General features: G+C 52.1%; 1 protein-coding gene across 1 annotated transcript in view; it reads right to left on the reverse strand.

The window, feature by feature from the left end:
- Positions 1-604, reverse strand: part of KCNK3 (potassium two pore domain channel subfamily K member 3) — a 38721-nt gene extending 38117 nt beyond the window's left edge. The window contains exon 1 of the mRNA XM_004418254.3: positions 271-604. Coding sequence (XP_004418311.2) covers positions 271-553 — 283 coding nt within the window. The 5' untranslated portion in view covers positions 554-604. The remainder of the gene's footprint in view (positions 1-270) is intronic.
- Positions 605-12921: the final 12317 nt, after the last annotated feature.

Genomic DNA, 12921 nt, shown 5'->3' on the forward strand with positions numbered 1-12921 from the left:
CAGAGTCCCTTGGGGCCCTCGCGCAGCCTGGCAGGGACAAGTTAGGGCTGGCCCGGCGGGAGGGTCAGGTCCGGAGCCAGGAATCGACGCCTCCCCCGAGTCCTGTCCCCGCGGAGCAGGCACGCCAGGCTGAACTCGGATATCTGGGAGCGCGGGGTTGGGCGGCTAGATCCTTTCCGGCGGAACCCCTCAGCCCCGGCCGGCTCCGGACTACCCCGGGACCCGGCGCCCAGCCCCCGGGTCCCCGCCCCCCGCCCGGCGAGTAGTTACCGATGGTGGTGATGACGGTGATGGCGAAGTAGAAGGAGCCGGCGAAGCGCCACTGCACGCCGGCCTTGTGCGGCTTGAGGCGCAGCACAACGCGCTCGAGCTCCTCGTAGCCGCCCTGGCTGAGGTTGTAGCGCGCCCGCAGCTCCTGCTGCCGCAGCTCCAGCCGCTGCCGCTCGATCATCTCGGGCTCCGACTCCAGCGCGTCGAAGACCGCGGCGCCCACCAGCAGGTAGGTGAAGGTGCACACGATGAGCGCCAGCGTGCGCACGTTCTGCCGCTTCATCGTCCCGCCCGGGCCGCCGCCGGCCCCCCGGCGCCCCCGGCCAGCGCCCCGGCCCCGGCCGCCGCTGCTGCTGCCCCGGAGGCGGCCTGGGGCATGGCTGCGCTCGCTGCTCCCCGCGCCGGGCTCCCGCTCCGCGCCCCGGGGCCGCCGCCTCCAACGCCGCCGCCGTAGCCGCCGCCGCCGCCGCGGAGCTGTCCCTTCAGCACCACCCACCGCCCTCCTCCGCCCGGCCCCGCTCCCGCCCCCCGCCCCCCGCCCGCAGGCCGCCTCCTCCCGCCAGCCCTCCCGCCCAGCCAAATAAGGACTGGGGAGACGCGCCGAGGGAGGGAGGAGGGGGGCTGGCGGAGGGGGAGGGGTGGGGGAGCGAGCGGGAGAGCTGCGGAGAGAGCGGGCAGGACGGAGAGAGAGAGACCCAGAGAAAGAGAGAACTAGACAGAGAAACGCACATAACTACAGAGGAAGAGAGAGAATAAGAAGCAGAGGGGGGTGTGACAGACAAGGAGATAAAACCAGAAGTAGACTCAGACACAGAAAAAGAAGAGGCAGGCAGAAAAATACAGAGCGAGAGAGGCAGAGTGAGAGACTGAGACAGAAAGAGCGGCAGACTGAGACGGAGACCTGGATAGCTGGAGACAGACTGATGCCTCAGGAAAAGCCAGGAAAGGAAAAGGAACAGGCAGAGTGACCCCCACCCCACCCACATCCCTCCACCAAAGTCACAGCATGCGATAACTGGAAGGGACCTCGAGCTTTGCTGTCCGACTCTTGATTATATGGATGAGGAAACTGAGGAACAGAGAGGTTAAGTGACACACAAAGGCACCCAGTGAGTTAGTGCCAGCGCTAGGACTCAGCCAAGCTTTCCCTCCTCCCAGGCCACACCCCTCCAGAGCGCAAGGCTGCTGGCTGCCTTAGAAACAAGAGGGCACAGCTGTGGACCTGGGCACACATGGGCCAACACCCAAGGGAAAGCCCTGGAACTGGCTGAGAAAGCACAGGCTGGTAGCTTAGGCCAAGAGCACCCAGTCCCAGGGGCTCCCTCACTGCTCCCCATGGGCTATCAGGCTGTCTTGACATCCACGGCCCCTGTCCTGCCCCAGTGGGCCAGGCTAGGCTTGGGCTGGGCTGCCAGAGACAGCACCAAACACCACCACGGGGTGTCCCAACAGAGCTGGGATCTAGCTGAAACAGGGCAGATGAGGCTCACATCAAGAGGCTGGCTGACAGGCTGGCTGAAGGAAGCCGGAGTCCTCCCTATGCCTCAGTTTCTTCATTTCTCAACATGGTGGCAGTGGTGGGGAGGAGGGGCAGGCTGTGGGACCTCAGGCAAGGCGTCACTGCCCCTCTCAGAGTCTCACTTCCTTATCTCTCCAATGAGGTGCCATGGCAGATGATCCCACAGGCCTCACTTAGCTCCAAACAACTCCAGACTTGGATGGGCTGAGTGAGCAGAATGACTGGAATGTAAATCCCACTGCCAAGGAGGGTCAAAAAGTCTTTCACGAGACCCTGGAATGGCCACGAGGAGAGACGTGGAAGAGGCCCCAAGGTCCCTGCCTGAGGGTAGGCTCAGGAGGCAGCCAGCCAGAAGCAGGAGCTCCATCTGCCCACATCCTGTGCTGACCTGTCATTGCTGGAAACTACGCTGCTTCTCCCAAGAGTGCCACCAACCCGTTCCTTCCTTCAACCATTCATTCAACAAGTAGTATCAAGCCTCTGCTGTGTAATAGGCTAGGCATGTTACATTCGGTATCTCTAGTCCTTACCACAATCCCGAAAGGTAGGTACGGTTACGTCCATTTTATAGATGGGGAAACTGAGGCTAAAGGCAGTGCAGAGAATCACCAAAGGTCACTCAGCTGGGAAGAGACTTCAGTCTGCCTTCCAAACCCATGCTCTTCTTCATAATGACTCCTCGAGCTTCAATTTTTTCATCTGTAAATGGGATAGCTAATGATACTGGCTCTTGAACAGATTATTGTAAGGGATCAAAGGAGACCACATGTGTGCAAATCAGGCAATATGAGGCTCTATAACGACTTCTTCTCTCCTAGGACTTAGGTCTCCGACCAGAGCCTGATGGGAGGGCCTTGATTCACGGCATCTTGTCCCCACCTCCCCAAAGATCTTTTGATTTTGTCAGATTCTTTGGTCTGACACAACCTTTCTGGCCCTGCCCCTTTGGCCATGAGCTCAGCCTATTGCAGGCTTTCCTCCTTGGCCTCTTCTGGCTCTCTGGAATAAAAGCACCGCCTTTCTTGGCTTCTCAGGGCTGGGGGTACAAATTAGGTTCTGTGCTCCTGGCCACAACAAGCTCAGAAGCCAATTCTCCCAAGGCTGGTCTGGATGAGTGAGTGGTTTGCTAGACCTCATTTTCAGTGTGGAAGCCTGTGTGTCCAGGGTCTGCTCGCTTCTGGCTGCTGGCCAGACTGCTGTGCAGCTGAGAGGTGAATGAGCTCTGGCAGAGGGAAAAAACTCTCTTTAGGGGCAGGGCATTTATTATTAATTATGATGAAGCGAGTTCTCACAGCACTTAGAACTGGAAGGACCTGTAGAGATCATCTAGCCCAGCCCTCTCATGTTACAGATGAGGAAACTGAGGCCCAGAGAGTAGGAAGGGGGTTGCCCAAGGTCACACAGTGAGTGAGGGGGGACCAGGACTCATGTCCCGTAGCTGGGGTCTTTCCTGTAGCCCCTGATATGTATGAGATCAGGACACCTGCCAGCGGGGAGCACAGCACATCCACAGTGCCCTTGGAGCCCAGGTGGGCAGCCTCGGTCTCCTCCTCTTGCCCTTCCTTCCTCCTTTCTTTTAAGAAGGAGGGATTGGTGGGGGGAGCCATGCTGGTGCCAGTCTAGGTTTCTGAGTAGCCCCTGGGACCTGTAGGCAGGAGTCCAATCAGCCCACCCTAGACTTGGGCGGGATTGTGCCAAAGACCTCGAAGTCTATCCCACTGTCCTCTGCCCAGGACTCCTGGAACCTGCCTGTGTCTCCCCACCCCCTGCCCAGGGCCAAGTGTCAGAAAGTACCTCTATCAATCCTGTCTGTTAAAAATGATAAAAACTGCTCAGCTGTGGCTTCTCCTGGTTCTTCTGTTTTTTCCAATCCATTGGTGACTCCAGTGGAGGGAAGCTTTGGGCCAGGTAGGGAGAGATTTTTTACATCCCTCAAATCCTTACACTAGTCAGCCTTGTGGGTGATGATTTCTGAAATATTGTCCAATATAGAGAGCACAGGGTGGAGAGCTGGCAGGCCTGGGCTGGGATCCTGTCTCCGCCACCTGTGTGCTGGGGACTCAGGGCCAGCCACTCCTTCCTGGGCCTTGGTTTGCACATCCATAAATGGAGAGGTTTGGACTGGGGCATTTCTATGCTGCCTTTGTTTATAACATCCCTCGACCTCCCTGGCCTGCTTCTGCTTCCATGGTTCTTCCAAGAATCAGGTGAAAAGAGGGTCTAACCACTGCTTTTAAGACTTTAGTTTGTGAGGAAAAGGACACAATCAGAGTTAGGACAAATGGTACAGAATTTAATTATCATTAGTTGCTGCATTTTATTATGCACTAAACATTATACACATGTTATTTTCCAGCTTAATCTTCCCCTCCATTCCTCTCTAAGCTCTAAACACATCCAAGTCCTCTCCTGCTTCCTTCCTGGCTCATGTGGCTCCCATGAGCTGGGATGCCCATACCTCCTTGACTCTTCCAGTTTCTAGCTGTTGAACTCCTATCCAGGCTTCAAGACCCAACTCAAAAGACACTCCCTCCACGAAGCATTCCCCGGTTGCCTCCAATCAGAACCACAGGCTCCTTTGTGCTTCCACAGCACCCTCTCTAAGCTTCAATTCAGTAGATATTCCTCCTGCCCGGTAAATTAGTCGGCTTTTTAATATTTGTTTTCTGCACTGGCTCATTATCTTCTCCAGGGTGGAGACCCTTCTTACTCACCCTACGCCTCCCGCAAAGGGGAGCACAATGCTTTGTACATCAGAGTTGCTCCACATGTTTCCTTGTGCACTCAGTGCACAAGTGAAGGCCTTAAAGCATCCTACACCTGTTGGGTTAGAGATGAGCAGTGTTAGCGGGCACAGAGGTACAGATGATGGTGGAGTCTGCAGGCAGGAAAATCCCGGCAATCTGCTTCCGTGACTCCTTGCAGACAGACACTTCTAAAGCTGGAGCAAGCCCTGCCTAGTTCCGGGGAGGAGGATATAGAGAGATGTGAGTGTCCAAAGGCCCGAGGAAGCGTGTGGGAGGGCATTGCACTGAGAGTCCAGACACCTGGAGCTTGGTCCCCGTGCTGCCACCAACCACCAACTAGCTGGGTAGACTTGCAAGAGTCACATGGCCTCTCTGCCTCAGTTTCCTTTTGTACAGGATGAAAGGGTTGACTATCTTGAAAAGTCCCTTCCCGCTCTGAGACTCTGTGATGTTAATGACGGGCCTGGCCCTGTGACCAGCAATGCTCATTCTGCAATGGCCAAGAATGTGGTCTGAAGGATGAGGGGCCCAGAGCGCTCTCTGTCCATCGCTTTCCAGCCTCCTTTTATTGGCCAGTTTGGCTGGAGGATGGGGGCAGGGGGCAGTGACGTAGAGAATGAAAGAGCCGACTGTGAGTCAGATAAGCCGGGGTTCAGATCCTGACTCTGTCAATTACTAGCTGGACCAGAGCCTCACGTGAAATTCTGATCCATACTGTCTAGACCAGACCATAAGCTCCTGCAGGGCAGGGATAGGGCCTTACTCGTGTCTGAGCCCCATGGCCCTTGGTACAGCACCTGGCCCAGAAGGTGCTCTGTTGACACTCTTCCATCCACTCCAGTAGGCCTGGCTGAGCTAGGCGGGTTGGCAGGGCCTGGGGCCCGTGGTTCTCTGTAGGAAGGAGTGTTCAGAGCCCTCTCAACATCAAGCCAGGCGCAGGCCAGCAAAGGGGAGGGGCCTGGTACGCCCAGGAGCTGCAGCAGAAAGACAGGGAAGTGGCTGATGCAGAGAGCTGCACAGGGACCGTGGCCTCCGAAGGCCAGTTGATGGGACTCAGAGTGCTTAGGGTATGACTGAGGTGTTCCTTTGTGCATCTCTGTAGGAAGAGACATGGAGGATTAGTCTGGATTTACTAATCCAGAGCATAACTGGTCCCAGTGCAGCCAGCTTGCATTTGTCAAGAGACACTATTTGTTTAACATCTCAAGCCCAAACCAAACACAAAAGGCAGCTGTTCACAAAGGAGAGGCTCTGGGAGCTGCTGAGGAGAGAGCACCAGGCTGGGAGGTGGGCACCTGGCTGTGTTCTTAGTCCTGCCCCAGATGAGCTGGGTGGCCAGCCCAGGATACAGCCTCGTGTCTCCCACTAGTGAGAGTGAGGACCACCGGTCTTCAAGGAGTTGCTGTGGGGGTCCGGCTTGCTCCAGTTGTTAGCAGAAAGCCTTCGCCCAAAGTCTGTACCCACCACATTTGACAGATCCCTTACCCTAGAGAGGGCCTTCCTGGGGACCTCCACCTCTGATCCTGAATGCCACGCTGAGAGAGCATCCTCGTATGTGTGTCCTTAAACACCTGCAGGGAATTTTCAGTGGGACACATCCCGAGAAGTGTCATAGTGCATATGCCCACTGCATGGCACTAAACACTGCCGGCTGTCCTCAGCGTGGCTGTCTTGGTTTTCGCTCTCTCAGCAGTGCACGAGATTGCCCGTTTGGCCCTCACCGCCACTGGGATGAGTCACTTTTCTATTTTTGCCATTTGTGTGTCTTCCTATTTTCTACTATTTCCCCCTTCTCTCCCTTTCCCTTCCCCCTTCATCACCTTCCCTTCTCTTACACCTGGGCCAGGGGCAGTGGACAGATCCAACCATTGCTGGGGTCTCAGGCAGGCCAGCAGGTGATGAGAGAGCAAGCTCTGGAAGAAAACCAGCCACTGTTCTCCAGCCTGGAGTGTGTGTGTGTGTGTGTGTGTGTGTGTGTGTGTGTAGGAGGCTTCAGTCCTGGTCTCCTCTTTTCTCCTTCTTCTATCTCCTAGTCTTTCTTATTTTCCCCTCCACTCACATCCTCCTCTGTATTTGGCTAAGGCTGACAGAATAATTAAGCTGGGAGAAACCTTAGACCATCCAGTGCCCAGGAGGAAACTGAGGCCTGGCAAGGGGAGTGAACATTCGGAGCTGGGGCTTGAGCTCAGCTATCCTGACTTCCAAACCTTTAGCTACAAGATAAGTTCCCTAAACTTGCCCCCTTCCCATTGCAAGAATTAAGTCTCATAAGCCTGTCGTCTGCAGAGATTCTGGAGCGGCCGTGGCTTGTGTTCCCTGACAAACGTGTTGCTGCTAAGGAAAACAGTGAGCCTGGAGATCTAGTCAACAGCCTCACAAATCTTGAAATCCTTCCTTGCTGGTTTATGGCTTCTGAGAAGCAAGCAGAGGCAGCCTGTGCTCAGCACCGAACACAATAGTTATAACAGCACTTGCAATAATTAATCAGCCAGCGAGTATTGAGTGGCACCTGTGAGGGTGCATGGCAGTGTGTGTGTGTGTGTGTGTGTGTGTGCGCGCGCGTGTGTGTTGGGGCTGGGGAGAGGGCAAAAGAGGTGACTCTTTACTGCCAAGCAGGTTTTGGGTGTCCTTCCCTCAGTGGAAGGGCTGGGTGGCCACCACGGCCCTCCTTGGGTAGTGTCCTGTTGTGGTGAAGCCTGCAGTTCTTTCTTTTGGGAGAGGAATCCTGACCCCTGTGGTCTGGCTGCTGGGCTCCTGACCATGCTGGGAGAGAGGAACTGATAAACAGAAGCAGGTTCCAGACCCATCAACCAGATTAACGAGGGGCCTCACCAAAATGATGTTTGTGACACAACCAAGGGAACTTGGGATGTTCACCCTGGAGAAAAGATTCAGGGGACATGGGAGCTGTCACATGGAGGAGGGATTAGCTTTGCTCTGGGTGGCCTAGGAGGAGCCAGCGAGTACAGTGCCTGGCACATAGTAAGTCTGCAAGAAATGCCTTTTGACTTGATTGCTGAATATACTGAGTTTGGGGCTGGACTAGATGCCCTTTGTGGTTCAGTCGCGCTCAGTTCAAAATTTATGGAGCAGTCCCTCTGTGTCAAGCTCTTTGTCCCTGCAACCCTGAAATGCTGCGGTCCCCTGGCCCCAGGAAGGGCTGCACCTGGATCCTTGCTGAGCCTTCCCAGCACGGCTTTCTCCCAGCTCCCCACCCAACCCCGGCCCAAAGCCCCCAATCTCCCCCACCTTCTATGTCTTACACCTTGCTGCCTGCACAGGCCCAGCCATCACAGGTTGGAGTAAGGGCCTGGAAGCCCAAGGACTCCAGCAAGGGAAATGGGCCTCTGGCAGGCTAATTACTGGGAGCTGATTCTATTAAGCAGATAGCTCGCTCTAGGCAAAGCAATTACATCTAATCAGCCCCTTGCAGAAGTCCAAAGGGACAACCATTTGAGCCAGACACATGCGTGAGTTGGAGCATCAAAACAGCCTGAGGCTCAGGCCTGGGCAGCCTGGTCTGGGGCCAGGGGCTGCCTAGGGGTCACCTGACCCCTTCCCTAGGCTGCCCAGATCTCAGGCCATAGTGGGGCTGCAGCCCTGTGGAAGTAGCACTGAATGAGGACTCCAGGACCTGGGGTGAGACTTGGCTCTGCCACTAAGGAGCTGAATTTTGTTGGGGAGAGCACTTCTCTGACCCAAGCCTCAGTTTCCCTATCTGTCAAGTGAGTAGGATGGACTAGAGAGGATTCATTCCAAGTTTGAAACTCTAGTCCATCTCAGTATTGCGTACTTAAAAATTTCCTAAGAGGAAAGTTAAGTGTTCTTATAAAAAGTAATAACAATAATAATAAATAAAGAGGATAGAAGGAAACTTTTGGAGGTGATGGGTATGTTTATGGCATAGATTTTGGTGATGGTTTCACAGATACCTATTTATCTTCAAACTCATCAAGTTGTATACATTAAATAGGTACAGCTTTTTGTATGTCAATCATACATCAATAATGTGGTTTAATAAAAAAAAAACAAAACAGAAATGCTAGTCCTTCTAGTCCATCTACTTTGGATTCTAGTCCCAGCTAAAATGAGCTGACCAGCTAGAGAAGAACCTCTTTGAAATACTCAAACATGGAAATATATGCTGCAGGATCTAATTATTCAAACTATGCTTTTAAAAATAACTGAAATAACATATTTTTTAAAATTATGGATGCCCTCCTGGTATTCTTTTTTCCTTTAGAAATTTAATGAAATGTGTGCTCCCCAAACACCAGCCATGATTTTTTTTGACCATGATTTAGTGGCTTCTGAGTCCCAGATTCCTTGAGAAAGTTGGGTTATGTTAGAGGGGGAAGAAATAGGAGAGGGGGTCCCCGGAAATGAGGGGGTGATGAGCAAGCTGGAGACAGATGAGACCCTGGGCCATGGCACTGTCTATTCTATCCGTGCTGGTTCCTCTCCCAGAGGAAGAACTCCCTGAAAGATTTTTGGACACTCTCAGGATGCTGAGGAGGGATTTTAAACATTGATCACTTCCAGCACTGAAATTCTAGGATTCTGAGTTGGTACCAAGCAACTGATGTGACCCAAAGTCACCAGACGGGCAGCCTGGTGGAGGGGACCAGAAGGCAGGAGACGTCTGCAGTGACCAGCTGTGGAACAGGCAAACCATGGCCCTTCACGAGCCTCAGTTTCCTCCTCTATACCACGAGAAATTGAAGAGAGCAATCTCCATGTGGCCTCCCTCACACAGTGGGTGGGGAACTCCAAGTGAGATGATGAAAGTGAAACTAAGACTAATTATTATTCTATTAAAAGGTGAGAATGTAAACTAAAAAGCTTCTGTACCACAAAGAAAACTAACAAAATGAAAAGGCAAGCTATGGGACAAGAGACAATATTTGCAAATCATATATCTGATAAGAGGTTAATATCTAAAATATAAAGAACTCATACAACTCAATAGAAAAATCCAAACAACCCAATTAAAAAATGGGCAAAGGATTTGAATAGACATTTTTCCAAAGAAGACATACAAATGGCCATCAGGTACACGAAAAGGTACTCAACATTATTAATCACAAGGGAAATGCAAATCAAAACCACAATGAGATACCACCTCACACCTGTTAGAGTGGCTATCATCAGTAAGGCAAGAAATAACAAGTTTGGCGAGGATGTGGAGAAAAGAGAACACTTGTACACAGCTGGTGGGAACGTAAATTGGTGCAGCCACTGTGGAAAACTGTAGGGAGGTTCCCCAAAACATTAAAAATAGAACTACCATATGATCCAGCAATTCCACTTCTGGATGTTTATCCGAAAGAAACAAAGTCACTATCTTGAAAGATATCTGCACCCCCATGTTCATCGCAGCATTAGTTCTAATAGCCAAGGCACGGAAACAACCTAAGTGTCCATCGATGGATGAGTGGATAAAGAAAATCTGGTATATATATGTGGTATGTGTATATATATATACACACTGGAACACTATTCAGACACTAAAAAGAAGGAAATCCTGCCATCTGCAACATGAATGGACCTTGAGGGCATTATGCTAAGTGAAATAAATCAGACAGAGAAAGATAGATACTGTATGATATCACTTATATGTGGAATCTTAAAAAAACTGAACTCATAGATACAGAGAACAGATTGGTGGTTGCCAGAGGCGGGGGGTGGGGTATGGAATGGGTGAAATGGATAAAGGTGGTTGAAAGATAACTTCCAGCTATAAGATAAATAAATCCTGGGGTTATAATGTACAGCATGGTGACTGTAGTTAACAATACTGTATCGTGTATTTAAAAGTTGCTGAGAGAGTAGATCTACAAAATGCTTATAACAAGAAAAGAATTTGTTAACTTTGTGTGGTGATGGATATCAACTAAACGTATTGTGGTAATCATTTTGTAATATATGCATATATCAAATTATTATGTCGTATACCTAAAACTAACACGATGTTATATCAATTTTATCTCAAAAAAAAAAAAGAGATGAGAACATTATTGTTAATAGCTGGGACCCAGGTCTCTCTCTCCAAGCCAGCCCTTCTCTCTGTTTTGATTTCCATGACTGTGGCTTTGAGAGCAGGGTGGCCTTGCTGGAGCAGACCGTGGGGGCCACATGACTTCAGCTTTCCCTGGCCTTGGTGATCTCAGATGGCTGGTGCCCATGTTATTAGACCAAAGCCTTGGTCTGTCCTCAAAGAGGAGCCCTGGTGCTGATTGGCAACCAGTGGCCTTGCTAGCCCATGCACAGCCTTTGGGTGTTTGCTGGGGGAGGAGAAGCAACCTTGATTCAGATGCTGGGGTTGAGGAGAGCTGATTCCCCTGGATCTGGCTGGCAGGGAAGAGAGGGAGGGAGGCAGGACGTGGGGGGCAGCACCAAGCAGTCCCGGATTGCCCTGCCTCCCAGCACCTCATATTAATCATTTGCCAGGAGAGAGGCTCTAAGGAAGAAGCCACTTGATTCCCCACATTATTCCGGGAGAGGTGGGAGGGAAGGCTGGACTGGGAGTTTGGTGGAAAGCCTGGAGTGCCAGCTTAAGAAATCTGCATTGTTATGTGGAGGCAGCAGAGGGACATGAAAGGTGCATGGGCAGGGCCGTTCCATGACAAGATCATGGCCCTCCGAGCCAAGCCTGAATTCCTGGCGTGGTCTCCTGTCTGCATGATCTGCCCAGTCTTCCTCTCTGGCCTCATCCCCCTTGCTCCGCTTAGGGCTCTTTGCACTACCCATTCTGTATTCTTCATAGTTCGTCCAAATGCTCCAGGCTCTTTTTTGTCTTTCTGCCAGAAATGCACATTATGCCAGGTGCATATATGATGGCACCCAGTGCTCCCAACAGCCCTTGGAATGGCAGTGTTCCCATTTTACAGATGAGGTAATTGATGCTCACAGGGAAGCAACTTGTCTAAGTTCTTATAGGTAAATAGACAACAGATCCAGGATTCAAATTCAGATCAGTGTGACTCCAAAGTCTGTGCTTTCACTCTTGTGCCACACTCCCTCACTAGAAAATGATTGAGGGCAGAGCTAGGCAGCAATAGGGGAATAGAACAGAAGGTGCTATTGACACAGGACCTGGCGTATAATTAGAAATACTGGTTGTGTGAATGAATGAGCAGCTCAGAAAGGAAGGCTGTAGGAAGAGCCAGGACCCAGCACCTGAGTTTGCCCCAGGAGGGACAGATGCTCAACTTGAGTAGGACACATGGCAGAACTGTGGGTGAGGCCAAGTGACTCCAGCTTGCAAAGGGGCCGGGAGACAGGACTGTCATGGACAAGCTGGACTTGGTGACCCATCAAGGTAGAGTTGAGGGAGGAGGCCAAGTTGCCCATGGCCCTGCCCCAGCCCGGTGCCCAGTCACCCAGCCCAGGCAGGGACTCAGAAGGGTCTCTACAGCTGTGCACAGATTGAAGGATTTGCTTGATGCTTTGAGCTGGGTGCCTGGGACAGTGTCTCAAGTGCACCAAGCAATCTGAAGGGGAAGGGATCATCCAAGCACATGGAAGAGGGTTGGTCCCGGCCCTAAGTCACCATGGGGAGGCCCAGTTGGGTACCTGGACTCTGCGCGGCACAGATCTCAGATGACCTAGAGATGGCGCAGTCCAGTGATCCGTGGAATCCATAGTATGTCAGGGAGATGGAGATCAGCTGGGGGGCAGGGCTCAGGCGGAAGGAGCCGTCAGGGAGATGGAAAAAGTGATGTCGTCAAGGAACAATGTGGCCAAAGGAATGAGCTGTAACTTGCTGGATCCAAAAGGACAAATGAGAAAATGCCTGCCAGAGGCCCAGGAGTGTCTGATGATGGCCTGACACTGCCCTGGGGGAAGTACTGAGCCCCAGCCCAGAGGCCAGAAGGGAATTACCCCATAGGCTCTGTGGACCTTCTCTGTTCCCTACTACCTTGCCAAGCAAACCTTCTGGTCTATTAATAAAGGCTTGATGAATTGAGTCAGACAAACCTCCTGGCCAAAAAACTGTGCCCTGTTTCAATGGAGTGGATCCAAGGAGGCAGCTGTGAGGCAGAGGAGAGAGCATGCGTTCTGGGGTTGGCATCCCTGGGTGGGTCCTGCCCCTGCCCAGCTGTGTAACCCACCTTCCTAAGATGGGTTGGGAGGATCAGGTGAGAGACAGGAAGTGCTTCTTTCTCTTCCCTCTGTTCCCTCCTTCCTGGATAAGGGTGGGGGTGGGGGTGTGGGGAAGTGTCTGGCCTAGGGTGGGTGGTCCCTGGAAGGAATGAGCTAATTAGAGGTAGGCAAGTCACTCACTAGAGATTCAGTAGAAATTTAGAGTCTTGAAATGAGTGCCAAAGGGAACTCACATGTGTGTGTAGTGGTGGGGAGGTCATCCGGTCTAAATTCCCACTT

The sequence above is a fragment of the Ceratotherium simum genome, chromosome 11, assembly GCF_057802395.1.
Source record: "Ceratotherium simum simum isolate JZ-2026a chromosome 11, ASM5780239v1, whole genome shotgun sequence".
Classification (NCBI taxonomy): domain Eukaryota; kingdom Metazoa; phylum Chordata; class Mammalia; order Perissodactyla; family Rhinocerotidae; genus Ceratotherium; species Ceratotherium simum.